The sequence below is a fragment of the Eurypyga helias genome, unplaced genomic scaffold, assembly GCF_000690775.1.
Source record: "Eurypyga helias isolate BGI_N326 unplaced genomic scaffold, ASM69077v1 scaffold12043, whole genome shotgun sequence".
Taxonomy (NCBI): domain Eukaryota; kingdom Metazoa; phylum Chordata; class Aves; order Eurypygiformes; family Eurypygidae; genus Eurypyga; species Eurypyga helias.
This window is the reverse complement of record NW_010239310.1, coordinates 46,861-69,693: the sequence shown is the minus strand read 5'-3', so window position 1 is coordinate 69,693 and position 22,833 is coordinate 46,861. Positions and strand designations below refer to the sequence as shown.

Below are 22,833 nucleotides of genomic sequence, written 5' to 3'. Positions count from 1 at the left end.
TTCTTCCTTCTGTCTCCCCTGTGCCGTCTCCTGTCTGTGGCTGATTGGTCCTTAGAGTGAAGAGGAATGCTCAAGCATTTATTATTTTGTGTTACAAAACTTCACTCATTATCACTTTCAAAAGTAGCTGCCACTTTGGTTAATTTTTTGGGTAGTACAAATGTTATTTGTTGTGTAGTGACTTCAGAGATAGGAAAAAGAACCAAGGGGCTTGGTGGTTTTCAAGAATATTCTCTTTCGCCTGATGTTACGTTAGGTCTATAACACCACATACTGCTGAAGGGGGAGGAACATAACCAAAATAGAAGCTAATAATGTGTTCTTGTTCAGTATGTATAGCTCTTTGTGTAGGCCTTTCTACACTTGACAACTTCGTTGTTCTCTTACTGCAAAACATGTGGACAATACATGGTAAAGAAAGCAGAATTTGATGTTTTTATTCATCATCTCTTGACAGAAGATGTTATGAAAGCCTTATTAAAAAGCATTTCGACTCTGTTGCACGCTTGACAGAATGAGACCTCAGATCTGTACCTAACCACTGTTGTTCTAACAGAGGTTTTCTTAATGTCTGGGAATAGAGATTTGCTCTAACTGTTTTATTTAGTAAATATGCTCAAACACAGTGTACAGTCTTTGTATTCAACTAGCTGTTCCAATGCATCACCCTGCTTGTAGATAAATACCATGTTTTGCCCTTCCATCACCATTATGTTTAGAAAACTTCCTGAATCTTGAGGGGGCAATCACCTTGAAGGTCAAAAATTCTACATTATTCATGATATCAAAATGATTTTCCAAGATTAATACTCTTATTTTCTGTATTCTGAACATTTTTTTAGTAGTCTGGATTGGAGTGAAGAGTCTTTGTCTAAAAAAGTCATTGTTACCAATTTATTTTAACTGAGGATGGAATTTTCCTCTTTATATTCATGTAGCTCTTAGCACAATCATTCTGTGATTTTTTTTTTTTTTTCTACAGTCATCTGTAAATATTTTCACTGGGTCTGGCTGGGATGGAGTTAATTTTCTTTATAGAAGCTCTTATGGTACAACTTTTTGCATTTGTGACCAAAAGAGTGTTGATAACACTGCAGTATTTTGTCTGTTGCTGAACAGTGTGTGCACAGTTTCAGGGCATTCTCTCTTTCTTGCTCTGCTCCTCCTACACACATGTGACTGTGTTGGGGATGCAGCAGAATTTGAGAGAACACCAGACCAAAAGAGTGTTGATAACACTGCAGTATTTTGTCTGTTGCTGAACAGTGTGTGCACAGTTTCAGGGCATTCTCTCTTTTTGCTCTGCTCCTCCTACACACATGTGACTGTGTTGGGGATGCAGCAGAATTTGAGAGAACACCACCAGGACAGCTGGTCCAAACTGACCAAAGGCATATTCCATGCCGTATAATGACATGCTCAGCCACAAAAACTGAGGGATGGGACTTGGGGGAAGGAAAACCCCTGCTGAAAGACTGGCTGGCCATGGGTCTGCTTGTGGGGGTTGGTGAGGGATTGCCTTTGCATCACTTGTTTTATTTCTTCTTTCGTCTTCCTCTTCCCTTCGCTACTTAAGCTCTCTTTAGCTTGACCCATGAATTCTCTTGCTTTTGTTCTTCCTCTTCTCTCTATCTCGGTGGAGGAGGGGTGAGTGAGTGAGCATCTGTGTGGTACTTAATGGCCATCCAGGGCACCACGGTCTTATAGAAAGTAATGTTGATAACACTTAAATTTGAATGGAAGGCTGCAGTAACAAATCAAAAGGAAAAATGGCATTTGAAAGATTTGCACAATCTTTGCACCTGTAAAGATTGTCTGCAATGAATAAAAGTATGTCCAATTTTATGCAAGTAATGGGAGTCTGAGGAGAACTGTCATGTTCTGCAGAATGTCAGGTGTTTCTCTAAAAGTCACAGACTTGAGGAATCATACTTACCATCTCGGAAGATATGACAAAATGTGATGCTTTAAGAATATTTTGGGTTATTTCCATTTTAACTTATTTTTAATAGGAAGTAGCACGTAAAGATAATTTAGTAATTGATTACTAATACAGTTTTTATTTGAATAACATATTTGAAAGTAGTTCTGAAATTTTTCCTGTAACCTGAGTGAAGGTAGGGTAATTCTTGTGCTTGCATTGCTGTATCAGTTGAGTGTGGAAAAGTGTAATCTCTGTGTGATGTCATAGGCTCAGCAGAACACCCAGGTCAGTGAATTTGATTTTACTGAGGTAGTTTGTTTTCCCTTGATGAAAGGTTAGTAAGTTAGCAGAAAATGAGCTACACTGGCATATCTTCATCTACCACTAAGAACACTTAACTGATGTAGTATACGAGTGCTTTTTTGGCATGGATCTTGCTGTTCATTTGTGTGTCTCTTCCTGAGTTCTCCCTCCCTTTTAATATCCTGGTCCCCCTTCTGGACCCCTCCAGACTGCAGAGCACATTGGCTCAAATGAAAAGTCTAAAAATATAGTACGCGTAAGCAGAAGAGGACTGATTTCACTACTTTGAGGAGAAAGCAAAGCAGTCAAAAGATCGCATGGGAAGGAAGAATAAGGAAGTAAATTGAAAAGAAGGAAGGAAAAACAATGTTAGGAAGCCTTGAGAAATGAAGAAGGCATGAGATGATAAACAGTGGGACTCTGAGAAGAGAGAGCATTAGGAGCCTTAGGAGTCATTACTGCAGTGTCTGATGCCTTGAACAGGCTAATGGCCAATGGCCTGTGACTCCTAGAATGGACAGAGTGCAGGTGCTGGTACTGAAATGAGCACACAAGTCTTGGGTAGAAATTTACCATTCTCAGTGGTATGTAGTCCTGAAGAGTGAGTTGAGTGGGAAGGATAAAAGGATGCACACCTGAAACTGGAAAGAATACTGTTGGAATACACTTGCTACATTACAGTCGGTTCAGGGCACTGCCCTGGCAGAATTGCCAGCTAACAGACTGAGATGAAGTGTGCCCAACTGGGGAGGATGAGTGGTTGGCTCCATCCAGTTGGGAACTCTTCTAGATGTCAGGGTGCTGACCACATGCATACATGAAGGAAGCATACATCCAGCCCCACGTCTTCCTTGCTTGAAGTCAGCACCTCAGGTTGCAAACACTTGGCCATGGGCAAGTGCTAAAAGAGGGAGGGTGGTGGTGTTTTCGGAGAAAACGAGGGTTGTTCCTGATTTATGGGTTGATGTTTGTAGGTGAAGTAAATAAATAAATGCTGAAGTGCTTAAAGAAGGAAAAAGTCGGAACTGATGGGAGTAGTAATTCAGGAACCACTCAGATACTTCACAAAGAAGCTATAGCTAATTTGTTTAGGAAATTGAGATCAAGGAGAAACAATCTGTATGCTTGTATACTATGTTAAGTATCCAGGGCAACATAATGGAGGATTTACTGATACGTGACAGGAAATGGTATGTTTCAGAGAGAACAGCAATGCCATAGAAACATATTCATGTTTGAAAGATGCATGTAGTTAAGGAGAGAAGAATTAAGGTGAAATTGATGATGTTGGATTAAACATCAGTGATGCTGTGGTGAACTGGAAAAAAAATAATTTTGGATAAGATATGGCTGGATCTGACTTACAGTCACATTGGAGAAACACTGAGAAAATAATTCTTCTCAATTAACTTTAGATTATTGCCATGGGCACCCAGAGTCAGAGTTGGGTATGGTCAGAGATTGTTTTTTCATATGTGGGACTAATATCTTTATGTAATTTGAAGATATGCTATGTAGATAGAAAATAAACCTGCTACTCTAAGAAATAGTGATAAATGCTATCTTGATCTGTTTGTTAAATACCCTCCTTTTCTTTTAACATATATTTATGTTTTAGTCACGAAGCGTGGACAAGCAACATGCTGTACTTAACTATGATGCCTCTACAGATGAACACTTGGTGAAGGATTTGGGCAGCTTGAACGGGGTAAGTTAACATCAGAAATGGATAACTCTCCATAGTCTTTTGCATGTTTGTTTGTGGGTTTTTTGAGCAAGATGAGTACGACTTAACAAGTGTACATTAATATCTTTATTTAATGCAAGATTGGAAAAGGAGGGAATATTCGAAAGGAAAATGTAGCTTTTGCAAGATTTTCCACTGCACATTATTTAAAGGGCTGCAGTAAATTATCCTAATATGAAGGCCTTTGCAGTAGAAAAACCTCAAAAAAGTGAAGAGGAATCTGTTGCTTTTCTGTATTTCAGAAATTTAGGAAAACAAAAATAATCTTGAATCTGTTGTAAAAAAAAAAAAAGAAAAAGCATTTGGGGCTATAAAATATCTGACTGAGAAATGGCTTTTTATTTCATGTGCTATTCTTTTTTTCTCCTTTTTCATACAGAAAAGAATGTTAAACTGTAATTCATATGTAAAAAAAAATATGCAATAACCACATTGTATGCAAAACTATTTAACTTACTTAAATTTAGTTTTTCAGTATCCTTTCTGTCAAAACGTCTGTGAACAGCGTGTAAATGTCAAGTTAATACAAACTGATACAGGAAGAATGTAAAGTTTTGAGCAAAATTTTCATATGTTATTTTAAGTTTTAAGGCTTTTGTAGGGATTAGATATACAATATTCTAGGTAAGCTTCACTTTTATAAACGTTTTGAATATTGTAGTAGAATATTCAAAACTTAGTGACTTTGTCATAATTTTGTAGACCTTTAGATACTTCTTCATGAACTGTTGATACACAGCGGGGTTTGTTGTTATTTTATACTACTTCAAGTGTTTGGCTGTGTCATGAGTAGGTACAGAGTAAAATTGTGAGTTGATCGGTGATAGCTATTCATTACCAGTAGCTTTCTAAATACTCATGCAAATAAGCACTGTCAAACACTTAAAAAAAAAAAAAAATAGAAGCTGAAGAAGAAATCTCAAGTTTTTGCTTGTTAGCATTGATTTAGGTTTTGGTGTTTGATCTTGAAGTGCATTTCAGAATAAAAAGCCTATTAGTTGGGTTTTGTTAGCTTTTATGTATTTTAAGGTCGCTAACTCACCCTCACGGAGTCAGTCTCAACTCTGTATGAAACCAGTGTAACCTGAAGGGTGATTTCCTTTGAACAGTTGCAGACACGACTGTGTTTTGAAACTCAGTGCACGGTTTCAAGGCAGTGATCAGAAACACATAGTAATTTTTTGCTGAGCCACTTGATTTTATTCCCTAATTCTCTTATTCCTTTAGTCAATAGGCATAGCTTCAGATTCTCCTTGCCTTGTCACGAAACTTGAATTTAACAAAAATGTATGTTAAAAGGCTTTCCTTCGACTCCTTCCTTTAGCTCTGAAAAAGAGCTTTCAGTTATTCGTGTCGCTTGATCTGGTTCATTCTCAAGTTTGAACTGTCAGTTGCTCTATAGCTGTTTACCCAGAGACATCAAAGGAACTCTTTCTTCCCACGGTTTTGGGACAGGGAATATTAAGCCTTAGGAGTTCAGTCCTTGCTCTTTGCCTTCTCAGTGCTTCCCTTGTTATTTCTTCAACTGACCTTTTTTTGAACTGTCCTTTTCTTACATACCTCTTACCTACCTGGTTTCATGTTGAAAGAGGAAACCATAATTTTCTAACACCATATTTAATCCAAATTGTGTGACAGAACAGTATACACATTGCTTCTGCACCATGCGGTGAACTACTAAATAGGCACTAATTCTTTGGGTCTAGCTATATTTTCACTGAGAACACCAACTCCCTAACAGCCAAGTCCCTCTTTTCGTGCTTCATCAGCTTCTAACAATTCTTATTTTGCTTGCTTCATCAAGTGCAAACATTTATTTTGGGTCTCCCTAATTATTCCCATTTCTTTGAAGAATAGGTGTGTACTTTTCCTAGTGTACAGGACTGCTCTATTCCTGATATAATGCACTTTAACCACTCGAGAATTCAGATTTCAAGGGGAGATGGCTAATACCAATACATAGGGCTTTTCTTTTGAGTTTTATGAGTCCCAAATACTTCCATGCGGTGAACTGATTACACCTGTAAACTTTAATCAGATTTACACAATGTGAAAGTTTTATTTCCACAATAAAGGTTTATTTCCATTTTGTTTCCATCATGACTCCTCCTGGTCCTTCTTGCTTACCTTTTATTTTATACCACAAAAAAAAAGTAATATTAAGGAATTTATCTTTTCTGAAGAAAATGTGTGCAGTTGCTAAGATATAATTTATATTTTCACCAATATTAACAGGGTTCAGCTTTTTTTCTCTTTGACTTTTGACCTCAAAAACATAACAGAAAAATTATCAAGCATCCATGGCCGTGTTGAATTACAGTCTTCTCAGGGATAATTACAGGATAATGAAGACCTTTCCCACTGGTATTTTAGGACTGGATTGTGAAATGCTCAGCAAACTTTGTGATGGCTTAAAGAGAGTTGGCTTTCACTATTTAAAGAATAAAGCTTTGGAAATCATATGAATATATAAAAATGCGTATAGAATGATTTAAAGGGAGAAACGGATTCCTTATTTCCATAGTAACTAGCTTTTTCAAGCTAGCTTTGCCTTGCATCCCAAGGCTTCGTTGCTGGATGTCTGCAGACTGCACACACTGTCTTCAGAGATCTCTGGCTGAGGGTATAGTCTGTGCACATGAATTGCAGAACTCTGACCTGGGAGGAAAAATGCATATACACATACATTCATGTCCTCAAGGCAGCCTAAATTTTGGTGAGTCACTAAAATTGTGTCTGCCTTGAGGATATTCTTCGTTTTCTGTCTGGACTCTAACAATGTTAAAGTGGAATAAATATGCATTAAACACCACCCATAGTTTCGTACCTCCAAGACAGTAAATAGTGGGGCCTTTAATTCTTGTTTCTCATGGAAGATATTTTCTATGATGTAGGTAACTAATCTTGTAAATAATTAAATAAACATTATTTTCATTAGGAAAAGAAACTAAAATGGAAGATCCCTTTACAATTTTGGGGAAGGGCATTGTTTCTGTCTTGCTAGCCTTCATCTTCTTCAGTAATAGAGTTATGTGAGCAATACAAGCGTTCAAAGATTCAGATTCTTGGAGTACTTAATTATTCAAGATTTTGTGTGTGTGTGTGTGTATTTCCCTAACTTCAAAGTGCTTCAGAAATGGCAGATTCAGCTGCTGCATTCCTCAGAAACATGTACACGTTCTTGTAGAATTCTTAAGTTTTAAGTAGGAAGATCCTGTGGGGTTGCGATATTTTGAGTCCCCAAAACTGGCACAAACCAAGAGTAGCTGTCTTCCAGAAAGACTCCCTGGGTATTTTATCTCCGATCTGTAATGTTAATGTGTAGTTGTTATGAAAAGTAAAAATGAGCAAGAAGCTGTAACTTCTTTAAGGTGTGGGAAACTGTATAACTGATAAATAATTCATAAAATAATGCAACAGTCTCATACCAGCAACACCATAAATTTTTTATTTGCCTTGAATTTGCCCTAAATTAAGGCTTCACTTTGGATTTTAAAAGAAGATGAAGGAAGTAACACCAAGGAACAAGAGACTGATCACATATAGCTGATTATTTGTGTTTCTTAGAAGGGAGATGCTAAATTTCTATAACTTCAGACTTTGCATTCTTTGAAAAGAAGGTAAAAGGAGAGGAAAGATTTCAAGAAGGCCAGGGTTGAACTTAGGACAGAGGAACTTACAGTGTAAATTGTAGCTTCTTAATGCAGATTTGAATTGGGCCTTGAGAAATAGTTTAAGGCAAGATGCTGTGCAGAAGTTTTGTCGGATCACAGCGGACAGATTCTTAAGGGATCTGTAACTCTGAAAGTGTCTTAAATATTATGCAGGGTGGAATTTACTGTTTTTCTTTTGTAGCCTGATCTCTACTTTTTGTAATTGAGAGGTTAATATTCTCTTCTGCTAAACAAAACATATCTTTGCCCTTTTATATTTCTCTATCACTGAGTGAATTCAGAAGATACTGACCCAATACAGAGTTCTGCTGAAGGTAACAAAATTATTTTCATGGTTAGAGATTCAGACTAATTTGGAGAGTTTGAAGAGCAGTGGTATGTCTTGGGATGAGCAGAAGGATCCGTTTGAGAGCGAGGTGTCAGGTTCTGAAAGTCTCTACCTGAAGGTTTAAACATCCCCGCCAGTGGCAAAAGAGCAAGCTGTGAGGAGAACACGGATCCTGACGCCCACTCATACCTTAGCGTGTTAACATCCTTGGTTTCCAGTATCTGAAGTCACCATGTGCAACTTCAAGTCTTAACTGCTGCTCATAACGTGGGGAGTTTGCTTGGCTCTGACAGCCTACCTTCTGAAGACTGAAAATCAATCTTTACAGGTGCATATCAGTTCCAATGAAGGAATAAACTTCCCCGCTCCTTCTTTCTCCTGGTTCTTACAGGGGCTTATGTCTGTTCTAGAATTTTATGTAGGTGACTTTCTAGAATTTTCTTTAAGGCTTGAATAATCTAGATTGAATAATTAGATTGAGTAATCTAACTTTAAGACCTATTTAAGTTCTTTTAATTTTTTTCCACGGAGTTGAAATTGTATCCCAGCTCTTCAACTTTACAGCTCTGAGATCTGTTTTGTATTAAACATGTATTGTTCTTCCTCCTTGCTGATGCTGTAGTTAGTCATTGTATATATCTCACATGTTCTCTTGAAATTTATACCAGCATGTCTTTGAAAATTCCTTGTTATTTTTTGCTGTTAGGTTTAATACAGACCTTCAAATTGGAGTGATTGGTAATCTGTACTATCTTTAACAGCCAACTGATATGGCTGATGAAATTGGGCAACCTTTCAGATACATGAATCCTTCTTTAAATCACTGAAAGCTGGTCTGATTTCTCCAACTATGTTTCCATCAGTGATTTCAAGGAGGAGAGGATTACTTGATGTACAATGACTGAAGTTTCAAAAGGTTTTGTCAAGCCTATGGAATTTGCTCTGCTTTGCTTCTAGCTAGTATAATAATGCTATTTCTATTTACAAATGTTGTTATACCTACTCTTCCAAGAGTCACAATATATTGAATTTTTTATCGCTGCTATTTGGAGTTACTCAGATGCACTAACTTGGTCCATTTTTCCTTTATGTTCTTTGACAATATTTAGAAATTATAAGCTACCTCAGAATGTACAAATGTCATGATAAATCAGTTCTAATAGCTAATTTGGATCAAAAAAACAAACTACAAGAAAAATAATGACCCTAGATGCTGATTTGAGGGAACATTAATCAACAGTTCAGTAAACACTGCTAACAAGATCAAATTTGTAAGAAACTTTTCAAGGCCAGTCTGATGTCAGCAGCCTGGTTAGCGACCGGTGTTTAACCTTTCTTTTGAAATATTTTATGAAGCAGGTGGCAATTTGATCTAATAGTTTAATTCCCCAGTGAGTCACCAGTAGAAAATTTCAGTGATGTTGAAAACTTTATTTTAAAATTAATGTTTATCAATTTATTATTTTGCAATTTAATAGTATCTCTTTCTGTCCTCATTTATTTCTGTAGACATTTGTGAATGATGTGAGGATTCCAGAACAGACATACATCACTCTGAAGTTGGAAGACAAATTGAGATTTGGATATGATATCCTTGTCATAAGAATGTACAGTGTCGGGACACACTTTCCGTGTTAAAAGTATGATTGTGTTAAATGAAGGGTTCTCAAACTATTTGAGGAACAACTTTGAAATATTTATTTTACTTGTTACTACAAAAATGTCTGTATAAGAGAAAATGGCAGGTTTTAAAAATGTGTACCTTGGTCAGAACTATTGATAAAGTGCACTTCATTATTTCTCACTGCAAGAAACCTCAACTTACAATTACTTTTTAAAACCTAGTGTGTAACTTCTGTGTTGCAAAGACACATTACTTTTCTTTGAGGCAAATACAAAAGTATTTGTGCCATATGAGATTGTATGCAAGTAGAAAAGATTGCAAGTAATTATTCAGCAAGCTACCAAATTTTAAAAAAAGAGAGAACTGATATTACAACATTAAGGTATCTACTCAGTGTTCTATTTACAAATAGTAAATAGTTCTGTGGTTCATTTGCTTTGATGAGTATGACTGTAGATGCGAGTCCTAAAGGTGACATATTTGTCCAAGTGTCACCATTCCAGTGCCAGAATAGGCTACGCAACTGTTGCTTTTCTGTAAAATCTTCTTGTGAATCAAGAAATGTTTCCAGTGTTTTCTTTAGCATTTCCTACATACTAATCTTTTTACTGTGGTCAGGGGGGAGATGAGAGTCCCTGAAGAAGCACTTAAGGTAATGTGTAGTTCCTACATGTCCTTCTGTCATTGTGTAGATATTGGTAACATAGGACTGGTTTTACACTCTTTGAGGGTGGTTTTTTTCTATTTAATGTCATATAGCATGAAAAATTCACAAGCCAACTCCAGTTGTCCCAAAAACCTTCAGAAGCAGAAGGATCGAAGCAAACCAGCTCCAAAAGCACAGAGCCCAAGGTAACAGACTCCACAGCTGAAGTGCACCACAAAACTACAGAAGCACTGAAATCTGAAGAGAAATCAATGGGTAAGGCTTATTTTTGCTGCAGAAGGACATAAACTGGAAAGGACATTCATTTGCCATGATAGGATGCTTGTGAATTTCTGTACACAGTAAAAGCTCCACATACATGAAATCTGAAACATACTTCAAGTGTTAAGTAATAACTTTGGGAATTGAATTTCTGCCTTTTTTTTTTTTTTTAGCCTAGCATCCACATGTTAAAAAAACTCATAGAGGGACATTTAGTCAGCATTTATTAGATTTTTGCATTTCCTGCCACAAAAGCTGAAAGTTTGTGATTTTGGAAAAGACAAAGTGCTATTTTTTTGGCAGTTTAACTGAAAACATTTTTTCAGGAAGAGCTTGTACTTCTTCCTGTCACCTTTGTCAAGTGCTCTGTTTTTTAACTTTTTAAATGGGTGGTGGTTTAGTTTGTTTGTTTTATAGATATTAGCATTCATTGTTGGATGCATCAGGAGAGAATCTAAGTGTTCTATTGCAGTGTAAAAAGAAAAATTGTAAAAACTAGCTTCAGTCTTGTTTCTACCTCATGGTTCATATTTACGTCGTGTGACATGGTGGCTCTGCTGCGGGTATCTTGAGTGTGAGGCTTGCTAAGGTACATTGTTCTTCTTATAGCTACTTGCTGTAATACCCGTTACTATAGCAGATAATTACAAGAATGAGGAAGGAATCAGGTATTGCTGCTTCCTTAATATGGAACTGACCAGGGCTGAGTCCTTAGGTCAAGGCTGTATGGTTTTATTTAGGTTTAATCCATTCCTCTGGACCACACACTTCAAAGAATTCTGTTCCCCACATACAGGATTTTGTTGTAGAACTACTTAACCTGTTTGTTCTGTTGGCTGATCTAGCATCCTCCTGAGGGTACATAAAGCCTATCCAGTACTTCAATCTTCCTACTCAATATGGCTTTCCAGTATTCAGGTCCTCTTACATTTTCATTAAATAGCCCAGTAGGGTTTCATATCCTCACCTTGCATTTTTTTCTTCACTCTCCAAGAAAGAGCAGTCAGAGTTAATGATGGGGATTTATATTTGAGTGCAATTCTCAAGAAACTTTTGGGGGATTGATTCTGTCATGGTTCCTGTATGTATGCATACCTGTTTACTCTTCCTAATTCAGGGCACAAGCATCAGCCGTCAAGTTTTTTAAAACAAATTCAATATTGACTAAAGTGTGATCCTGTTAAGAAAAAAAAAAGAAATTCTGTCGTCAAATCATATTGAAACTTCTGACTTCTGGCATGGCTGTGAAGTTACATAGCATCTTTGGAATGGTAGTGAATAAAGCATTGAAAAAAATGTAGAAAAACATGATACAAAAAGTAACAGAGGCTACTAAGCTGGTTTTGAACAGATGTTATTTTATATAAAAACTGCTTAAAGTCTCTTCAGAACATCTGTATGATACTAGAATAGCTAAATCTCAGTAGGGTGAAGTATCAGGTCACAACTAATTCAGTCAATTTATCATCAAGGTCAGTAGGGTTTTTTCTTATTTAATCTTTATGCATAAATGTGTTTAAACACGTGTATGAGTCCTGTATAAGAAACAGCACTTATAATTTTACTGTAATTTAACTATTGCCTTTTTAAAAAATAAAATAAGATGGTTGTGCTCAGTAATGTCTCACACAAGGTAACTTTCAGCACTCTGCTGTCAGCAATTTGGAAACTTGGCAACATTGCAAAATTTGATCAGTTTTTCATGCACTGAGTTCAGATTTCATTGAAAGGTCACTGTGGGTAAAAGTGAGAATCTTCACACAGAAATAGCAGTGGACAGCTTTTAGGAATGTACTGCTGTGCTGGAGACTTCAGACTGAAAGGAGAAAATAATGTTTACAGATATATCAGGGTAACAATAAGAGATGTCAGCTGCCTTTGCATAACCGTTTGTGCCAAAAGTTTGGATCAGGCCATTAGTAAGCTTTTATATTTAGAACCCAGATCAGTTATCCAGCCTCCAAGTTTGTTTTGTATTTAGGCAAATGCATGCAACCAAATCACTTCAGCTTCCAGGAGAAACAGTCCAAGCAATTGACTCTTTCTCTTCATGTTAGTTTAACCTAAATATCACAACTAAACAGAAAAGTAATTTCCTCTGCTTTGGGCTGATTTTATAGACCTTTCTGCCATGCCTCGTGGGACACCTTTGTATGGACAGCCAGCCTGGTGGGGTGATGAGGAGGCTGATGAAAAAAGTGGTTGTAAGCCAGAGAACAAGCATGAGGAAAAAATGCATGAGACAGGGGCTTCAGGTAAGTCTGTTGTCTTATTTTTGTGCATTTTTTTTTTGCTCTTTACTTAAGTATATATGTTCTTAGGAACTAAACAGCTACTCCTAAAGAGTTTCATAGACAGTTTGCATAAATGAAAACCTATTAAAATTAAGTTAGTTTAAAAAATATATTCTCTGAGAAACTATTAATTTCTAGCAACCATTTTCACATATAAAGTCTGTTTTCTGGTGTATAATACCATTTGTTATTACTAAATATATAAAATACTGTTACCTGAATCAGTGGGTCCCATTTATCAATTTAATCCATATCTGTCATTTTATATTCTGAAAATTAGAGATTGTGTAGGGATACTTTATCAAAATTATTTCTAAAAATAGATGGTGCTATTTTAATTGTGTATTCGGCTTATAACTGTATAAGGTGATCTATGCTAACATTCTTTCCTGTAAATCCATAATGCTGCTTCAGTGTTTGCAGTAGAGATTTCATAATCTAAACTGGTAATTTTTATTTCCCCATAATACAGATACTTTTTTTCGGTTAGCTTGTTTATACACAGTATGCTTTGTCAAAACTTAAATTTCAGTGTCTATAATTAGGCTTCAAAATCTATCATCAGGCATATAAGTAAAGTGACTGATATACTAATTAAGAGAATAACCTTAAAACTTAGTCAAGTTAGGACAAGTTAGACACTGCTGGGGAAAAAAACCAAAACTTGACATTTTTGCAAAACAATTTGATTTGGGAGGATATGGAACTAAAATCCCATGTAAAAAAATTATTTATTTATCTTGGTCATTTAATCTCAACGTAGACGTTAGTTGTATGTTTTACAAGTCTGGTTTTGACTTTGTAGATGTTTTTTAGTAGTGTTGGCAGAGATCCTGCAAAGGCAGACCAGCTACAAGTTGACATGTGCCTCTCTGAACACTTCTCCTCAGTCTCAGAACTGTCTGTGTAGAAGTGGGCAAAAAAATATCCTGATATTTTTATACAATTATAAAATAAACATATGCTTTTGGAGCCCCTTTGGCCTACAGTTAAATTCCATGAAAACATTAATTATCAACAAATTAGTATGTGTTTTCTTCATGCACTTAAGTTTTATAACATAGAATAATACAATAATTAGAAAGCAATATAAACAAACACTGATGAAAGGAAATTGGAAACTTCATGTGACTGTCATGTTTGGATGATTTTTTTTTTTTAAATAAAACATAACTTCAGTAAAAAACATTCAACATTGATGCAGTTATTAGTTCTTTCATGGGCTAAATTGTAGCGAGTATTTAAAACACCAGTTTGGAACACTGTTCTTAATATAAACTGTCTCAATGTAGGTACATTACAAGTAAATTCACGCATCTGAGTTCCTAAACCTTTTATTCAGTAACTCAAATTGATAAAGCCTGATATAATTTCAACAAATTATTCCTTTGAAGAATCTGATTCGTGCTTTCTGTCACTCGATAGAAAAGAAGGCATGAATTATAACAGATGGGGCAAGGTTTAATGAGGAGATTGAAATGAGTGATTTGTTTTTGCTAAGCCAACTATGGGCAATTAGTCTTTACAGTCTCAAGTTAATAAGATTATTTCAGTGTTACTGCCTTTCTATCACAATGGAAACCCACTAAGGGAAATTATTTTCAAACACAGCAGAATAAGACAAGATAGACGTTAATTTTAAAAAAAGTCTCTAGGAATCTCAAGTGGTTTTTTTCCATTTGGCATGAAGTATTTTTTCGATTTCAGCATTGCATAACAATATATCAGATAAAATGGTCCTTACGTCTAAGAAACAGTGTCATTTTAATGGAAAGGAGGTTGACTGTTATTTTAGAAATCTTCTACACATGCTGATTACATTGAAATCACACACACGTTTAATCACTCGTATTTACACCAAAGTTCCTATATATTTGTTCTAGAATTTTGCTGGGTTTGGCTAGGATACGTGCAAGTGCTGCATATGTAAGGTGTGCTTCACAAACCTATACCAGCAAACGCGCATGCTATGTCACGGGGAGCTTATAGAACTTTCTAGAGCCATCATAGCGATGTATTTAAATAAGATTAGTTTTGCCTTTTTTTTTTTTTTTTACTTCAACTCTTCTAAAGTATGCAGTTAAATGATTTATTATGAGATGTGGTGATTTCTATACAATATAATGTTATTTAGAGAGCAGTTTTGTTATTATTTTGTAAGACAACATTATGACAGCATTAAAAGACAAAGATCTTACTTAATACTAGGTGAATCACTGCTTGTTACACAATCTTGTCTTTAAGTAACAAATGAAAAATACTTCAGACATAAAACAAAAAGACAAAACGAACAAAAAAAAAGTAAAAGGTAAGTAGGAAATAAAAAATGGTAATATGGGGAGTAGAAAGGAAAAAGTGGTTAAACATTTGAAAGCACTGATGTCCAGTTTTTTTTCATTAAACATGTCATATCATAGTACCAAATAGAAAGCTAACATAAAATAAATATTTTGAGGTATTGTGTAAATATGATATTTTGTCTGTTTCTTGTACTTTAAATAAATATTTTGCGCCAGGTTTACAGACGCTTTTTCAAGAAGTGCTTTGGAAATTCGAAATAATTTTCTTTTACAAGTTTTATTCTCAAAATTGTATTTTTAAGGCAGAAAAAAACCTAAAAATCTGAAGACTGCAAAATATTTTCTGAGGTTTCATCCTATCTTTGCAGATGATAATAAATTTCTATACATGTGCGATTTCTGACATATCTGATAGATTGTGTTGAATAATACAGAATATCTGACACTTCTGTCCAGGTTGGCAAGTAAAATTTTAAGATTGTGACTATGTCTGTGTAACAAATTAAGTAATAAAACTTTTTAAAAATCCCAAAGGTCCTGGAAAGAGTAACCAATTCTGCTCATGTCACAAAGCGAATGTTGCTTTTCTGATGATAATCTCTGAGATTGTTCTAGTAAAGAATCCCCCTCAACCTCTGTGTGGTTAAGACTATGATTTTCCAAATATTCCATAGTGTCCCCCTTAGCCTCTCCTAGACTCATTGTTTCATTAATGGTCTCACTACATCTGTGTACCAGCTACAGTTACTGCTTCCTTACTTGCCCTGTAGAAGCTCTTGCACAGTTGTGTAGCTCTAGACCTTTGTAGGATGAGAGCTCCTTCTTTACAAGATACCCTGGTTGTCTTTCTGCCCCTTTCCTTTCACTCTTGCCAGTTCAGAAATCTCTTGAGTTCCTGGAGAGTTCAATTCCTGGAGTTCACAACCCGTCCATCCCCTCGTTTTCCCAAAGCATACTTACAGTTCCACACAGTTGCATATTTGTTGTACAAACACTGTGCTTGTTCTGTTTAAAAATCCTAGAGCTGTGCTGACCACTGTCTTCAATATTTGCTTGAGGGTTTTCTATTAAAGCTATCTGTGGTTAGTCTGATGCATAATTTCCTTCATCTTGGCAGATGGCTTTTTATAATAGGATTTCAAAGGTAAGGCTATTTTATAGATCACTCTTCGTAATATTTAGAAAGGACTGTAAGGACTTGCATTTAGAATTTGGGTGAAACAAAGGGTGGTTCAGATCAGGATCTATATTAATTTTTTGTTTCCTCATTGATTTCAATTCCATATTCTAATCAATTCTGATGTATTTAACTCTTTTAAAAATGCAAGTGCTACAGACTGAAAATAGGATTTGTAAGTAATTAAATTTAACTTGTACCTCAGATGCTTTTAATTATATAATTTCTAAGAATTTTTCTAGTTTGGAAAAAATTGCAGTTTAGTTTTAGATCAGTTTCTTGTTTTGATTAAACTTGTCATAATTTCAGTTCAAATGATACAGCATCTGTTTAATCAAAAATATTAGAATCAAATACCGTGTATATCATTGTAGTATAAACAGTTGATTTCAGATGTTAAATTTGGTGCAGGCAAGTTTCATAGTGAAATTTTTATGAAATTGTCCATCAATTCTGACAAACCAGTGTTATTGATCCCCTCATCCTCATGCTGCCATGCATCTGATGCAGTTTGGCTGCAATTTTGTAATTTTCAAAATGTTGTGATGAACCAGTTATTTCATATTTACTGAAAAATACTCTTTATTGTGTGGCTAGTTGATTGCTCTTGCCTGACCCAAAAGTAGAAATTTTTCTTGAAACACACTGTATTAGCCAGTTATCTTTTGAAGGAGTATTGTACACCATATCTTGCTTAATTATTGGTTACAGGAATCGGAGGCTTGAAGGTCTGAATAGAACCATAGGGAAAAAAATAACGAACATATGAACTGACTCTCCTGTTTGGTGAGAGTGTTGCATACTGTCAGGATCCTAGCTCTTGATTTGGTCCTAGGAGAGCTTGATCCATTGCAGCTTGTTAGCTGGATGAAACAGAGTGGTGGTAGTTTAACTAAAATCTGGGAGCTGCAAAGTGTGACTTCTGTGTATTTCTATATGTCTTCTATCTAAACATAAAAGCTTTTTAATGACAGCTGACAGAGTGCAGTGAAAAGCATTAGCTGGGGTATTCTTGGAATACAACAGCACAGTATAAAAGCTGTTTGAATTCTGAACATCTTTTGTGTTTGCAACAGCTACTTTTAGAGAAAATAAATTAAAGCAGCTGTGCTAATTGCATCAGTGAGATTTTATCCTGTTGGTATCCAAGCATAGTAATAAGGAATGTGTACTGTTTTTGTTATCACTTCATAATATCATTCTTTGCTTAACTTTTCCAGCTATTATGCTGTCCTTTAATTAGCTCAATTTCTCTGTATCATATTACCATCTCTCTATTTTTCAGTTTTTAACCTTTTCCTAAATCTTCACAAGAAGCATGCGTTTGTGATGAGCAGCATAGGCACATTGTGCTGTCCTGCACCCTTTACCCCTTAAACCCCTGACTCCAGTATAAATGTTTCTGTCTCTACCTTAGAGCATAGTAGGTTCATATGGAAATGTTAACTGTCTCAGCTGATGTAGTATGGCTGGTTTCAGCACCAGAAATCTATTAATTACATTCTTATTTCTTTACTTGGCAACCTAAAATGATTTCTTAAATATCTTAATGTGGTTCATGATAAATCACGTGGGAACTGTTCAGACTTCCTTTGCTGGAATATAACTTGCCATTGCTGCAAACATCTCGAGCATCTGTTCCTTATGGCACATCTCTACACCAGATATTTTGGCTAGATTACTAGTTAATGAAATGTAGCCAGAAGCTTTGTTTTCTTAAAGGCACATCGGTAGCTTTGCTGCAACCGCAAGAAGCTTTAGCCTTTGTTCAGGCTATACAGTGGGACTTTCAATTACTACCCTGTGCTTTCTCCACATTCTGCTTTCTTTACCCAGTTAGAGCATGTTTTGGTAACGTTCTGCATGCTTCCAGATACTGTTTCTTTTTCTTTTCATCTACAAATTATGGAAACAAGTAAAGCAAGAGCAGATGACAGTAGAATTTAGCTCAGTTCTTTGGTTTTATCCTTTGTGGAAACACAAAATGATTGAATTCCAAAACACTTTTCATTGCTTATCAGCATTAAACTTTTCAAGCCAGAATTCATGTTTATCTTGCATTAATGTATGAATTGCTTTTCCAAAGAATTGTACAAAACAAAACTATACCACCAATTGCAGGAATGAAAGCCAGATCACTACCATTTGTTTTGGGGGCACCTTGATTTGATGTTTTTCCGAGAGATTGGAACTGCAATAATGATCATCTCAACTATTACTCTAATGTGATTTGCTCAAATGTTTTCCATGTCCTAATAACTCATCTGACGTTTGCATCATCTAACAATTTTTGGAATGCAAATTTGCTTTGACAAATTCTAAGTGAGCTTTCTGCCACTTTAGACGCCTTGCAGCTAAACCACGTGCTGTCTTTTCAGTAATACTTTTTACGTGTAATTCTGGAATTATTTTTCCAGAAATACGTTGCTCAATCTGCTCCACAATCTTACTGTTTATTCCAGAAACTACTCAAGTGGCCTTTACAGGAGTTCAGAAACTTCTTGAAGAACCTGAAGTTCTCAAGTATTGTGAAATCTATTTTTTGTTTTTCTTAATAGGATGCAGTACAGAGGCCAAGCAAGCTGAGGAGCCACCTGCAGCTGCAAGTGAAGAACTTTATCCTTTCTGTAGGGAGCCAAGTTATTTTGAAATCCCTACAAAAGAATTCCAGCAACCTTCACAGGTAGCAGAAAGCACTATTTGTGAAATTCCAACAAAAGACACCCAAAGCTCCCATGCAGCAGGTGCAGGGCATGCTTCCTTTACCATTGAATTTGATGACAACACTCCAGGAAAAGTAACAATCAAAGATCACGTGACAAAATTCACATCGGACCAGCGTCACAAGTCAAAAAAGCCTTCTTCCTCCAGTGGTCAGGACCTGCCTGGGCTTCAGACGGTGATGATGGCCGCAGAGAGCAAAGTAGCAGATTGGCTAGCCCAGAACAATCCTCCTAGAATGATATGGGAACCAACAGAGGAGGATTCCAAAAGTATTAAGAGTGATGTTCCAGTGTACTTGAAGAGACTGAAAGGTAAAGTGAATCATTCCAGCTATGCTTATTTCTGAAAGCAGTGATTCCTCACCAGCATCCAGTGAGTGGATCCCTGAGCCCTTGCGGAGTTCAGTTGTAATCACAGATACTCTACATGTACACAAGGATCTGTGCAGGGACATTTTATTGCAGTATTAAGTCCTAAAAAGAGGATAGAAAACCAAATCCTAAATCAGCTTACAATAAGCATACTAATTGCAGATATTCTGGTACAGCTGAAAACCTCAGGTATTTAAAACATTGAACTTGAAAGGGAAAAGGAAAAAAACCCCAAATTTTAGTTGAATCTTTTTATATTTCACTTTTTCCTATGCATTACTTCAAAAAGCTGAATTGTCTTTTGGAATAAAGCTCTGAAGTTTAAATTATGCTTTTAGCAACTCTTTCAGTACAGCAAAGAATACATCCTATAGTTACTCTGCTTAAATCAGTCATGTATGACAGAGTCAGGTTTGAGTCGGGAATCTGAAATAGACCGAAAGATTCAATTTCTATACTAAGCTTGCAGAATATCATATTTATACGAATGTTGCTGTTCAAGGGAGTTCCATATAATTATACAGGTTCGTTTACTGCAGACAGTGACGCTTCAAATAAATTTAAATCAGATGTTAAGCATGGAAAGTGTACATTCTTTTGGATGCCAATTAGGAGACTAGGGAAGAAAGTAGTTTTGATGTTCAGATGAAGATTCCAGTGACATTCAAACTTGCAGAATGAAAACTTCTGAAGAACTTCTTCAGGTCTCTCTTATTTTCTGGTTTTGATTTCAGCAGGTTAACCCTGCCATTCCCGTTTTTCTCGATCTTGCAACATTATCATGTCTAACTATTAAACCAGCTGCAACTGGGTACAACGTGCTTTGTCTTACTGATCAGAAGTCTGCTTTTTAAGGCTGACTCTTCCAAATTAAGATTAAAAAATAAGATTTTGAAAACAGAATTACATCTCTATGCTAGCATTAAAATACTAGCATGTTTCTTCTAGGGTGTATTTCAGAGCATTCTTTGGTCTTCATGATACAGTATTACATTTATGAACATTCTTTTAAATATTAGCCATGTCACTTTGATAAATAGGAAGGGCACTGTTTACAAGGCCTTGGTGTTTTCCTGGCAGAAACTCCTCAAAGTTTGATAAATTTTCATCTGACATACGTATAAGTTATGGGGTGTCTATGGCCAATAATAAATAACTGAATTTTGTAATAGTCTATGATCTGTTTGTAGTCTCACTCATTACTTGTACTTTTTCAAATCATAAAGGTAGAGAATATACCTAGCTGCTTTGAAAGTTTGATTTAGGAAAAAAAAAAAAAGAAAATAATTTTTTGGTTTTCTCCTCAACTTTTTCTTCCAGTATTCTGTACTGAAGTCAAACTGCTAAAATTACAACTTTCACTGTGGTGTTGTTATACTTCCAAAGAATAAAATGTATGAACCATCGCATTATTTTCTTAAGCACTGTGCAAAGAAGTAGCAAACAGGAGTGCAAGTTGGGATTTCAGCTGTGTGTTTAGTGATACTAGTCTGATAAGTAAGGTTTCCCAATATGTGATTACTATTTTACTGCATAGTTGCTGCGTATCCTAACTGTGTAAGTTAGAAAACTTTAAAGCTATCCTCTTGAGAATTCAAGAAAATCAATAAATCTTATGTTCTGTGTATACATGAGTAAGACTTGATCCAACAGAGTTCAAAGAAGGTGGAACTGTTCCTTCCCAGGAGCTGAGCTAAAACTTAAGTGTAGACACATTCATTGTACATGAAGTTGCTCAGTGTTAAATGTGGTTTACTGTGTATGAGTGTCCAGCCTTCCATGCATTTTCAGGTGTTGTTACAAAGCATATTTATAGGCATATATATGATTTATTAAATATGTAATCCTTATTCGTAGATCTCAGGGTAGTTTGTGGAATTAATAAGTAATGACCACTATTTTATATGCATGCATCAGATCTGAAGGGAGTGAATGATGGGAAAACTCATTGTACTTCTTGGAAAGTGTAATAAAGAATTCATTCCAATTTTCAGTAGACATTTCTCATGATAAACTGTTGTAAATGTGTGAGGAATTCAGCAATAGGAACTGTGGCTCTCAGTGGGTATTTTCAGCTACCGGAATGACTGTTTTAGGGTTTTCTTTTTTCTCTTATCCCTACCTAGAATGTTTCAGTAGTCATTGGTGATCAGCTGGCTGTGTAACAAAATTAATATAATTGGGAAACGTGCTACAGTGCAGCTGGTAAAATACTGACTTTTGTAAGACATTGATAAATACTCACAGATGAGAATATTGGTGAAAAGGGCCATTCAAATGCACCACTGTTACTGATCAGTTATAAAGTGTTTCATCGTTTGACTCCCAGCAAGTTGAATGCATTAGAAAGAGCTGTACAAAACTGCAGAGGCAGGTACTTAAAGCTGTTGGAGTCTGAACAGAAAACCAATTTGAAATTCCTTCTTCTGTATGTGTTGGGTTGGATTTTTTGTTTGTTTGTTTCATTGTGCTGTATATTCTTTTGCTTTGCTTGTAGGGAATAAGCATGATGATGGTACACAAAGTGATTCAGAAAATGCTGGTGCACACCGGCATTACAGTAAGCGGGCAGCACTTGAAGAACACGTAAGGCATCATCTTACAGAGCTGAAAAAGTCACATCAGAAAGTCCATTCCACAGAAAAGCAGCAAGAGCAAGCGGGTTTGAGTCAGACTGCCTTTATGATTGAGTTTTTTGATGAAGACCATCCTCGAAAGAGGCGTTCTTACTCTTTTTCTCAGAATGTAGGAGCGCTGTGCCCAGAATCTCCATCTCCAACGCCTCATGCGCGAGCTGAGAGAGTGAAACCTATGTCAGGAGAGAAAGCAGCCCCTTCGTCTGTGCAAGCTAGCTCATCGCATCACAGAGCAGTACATGGTGTTCATGCTAAACTTCTGAAACAAAGATCAGAAGAACCCTCTGCTCCATTACCTGTCTTACAAGCTGCCTTGTTAAGGAGTTCAGGAAGCCTCGGCCATAGACCTAATCAGAACCAGGAGATGGATAAAAAGTTGAAAAGCCAACATATTTCTGCTGCTACTGAAAAGGACAATGAGGATGACCAGAGTGACAAAGGTACTTACACTATTGAGTTGGAAAATCCCAATTCTGAAGAAGTGGAAGCTCGCAAAATGATTGACAAGGTGAGAAACCTAAAATGTGTACTGATTTTAGTGGTATGTGATGCGTGGGCAACAGTCTGCTACTTCAGTTCTACTTACTAAAGTGGCTGCAATAATACAAGTTTTAAAGTCAATCTATAGTGATGAAATAAGGAATGTCATAAAAGCAGCAGCAAGTATTTGCTTGCAAAAATTTTTGGCTAAAAATTATTCCTGTTTGATACCACTGTTCTTCTAGTTTCATAGTTTTAACATGTTTTCAAAAGATTTAAGTACCATAGGAAAACTAGGCAACAGAATTCAATTAACTGGTATT

The 22,833-nt window shown here is 36.1% G+C and overlaps 1 protein-coding gene across 1 annotated transcript in view; it reads left to right on the top strand.

Annotated features, from left to right (window-relative positions):
- Positions 1-22,833, top strand: part of CEP170 (centrosomal protein 170kDa) — a gene marked incomplete at its 3' end in the record, with an annotated part of 70,968 nt that overhangs the window by 1,349 nt on the left and 46,786 nt on the right. The window contains exons 2-8 of the mRNA XM_010148109.1: positions 3,846-3,935; positions 9,486-9,564; positions 10,194-10,252; positions 10,360-10,522; positions 12,649-12,783; positions 18,858-19,334; positions 21,892-22,538. Of these exons, the coding sequence (XP_010146411.1) occupies positions 3,846-3,935; positions 9,486-9,564; positions 10,194-10,252; positions 10,360-10,522; positions 12,649-12,783; positions 18,858-19,334; positions 21,892-22,538 (1,650 nt within the window). The remainder of the gene's footprint in view (positions 1-3,845; positions 3,936-9,485; positions 9,565-10,193; positions 10,253-10,359; positions 10,523-12,648; positions 12,784-18,857; positions 19,335-21,891; positions 22,539-22,833) is intronic.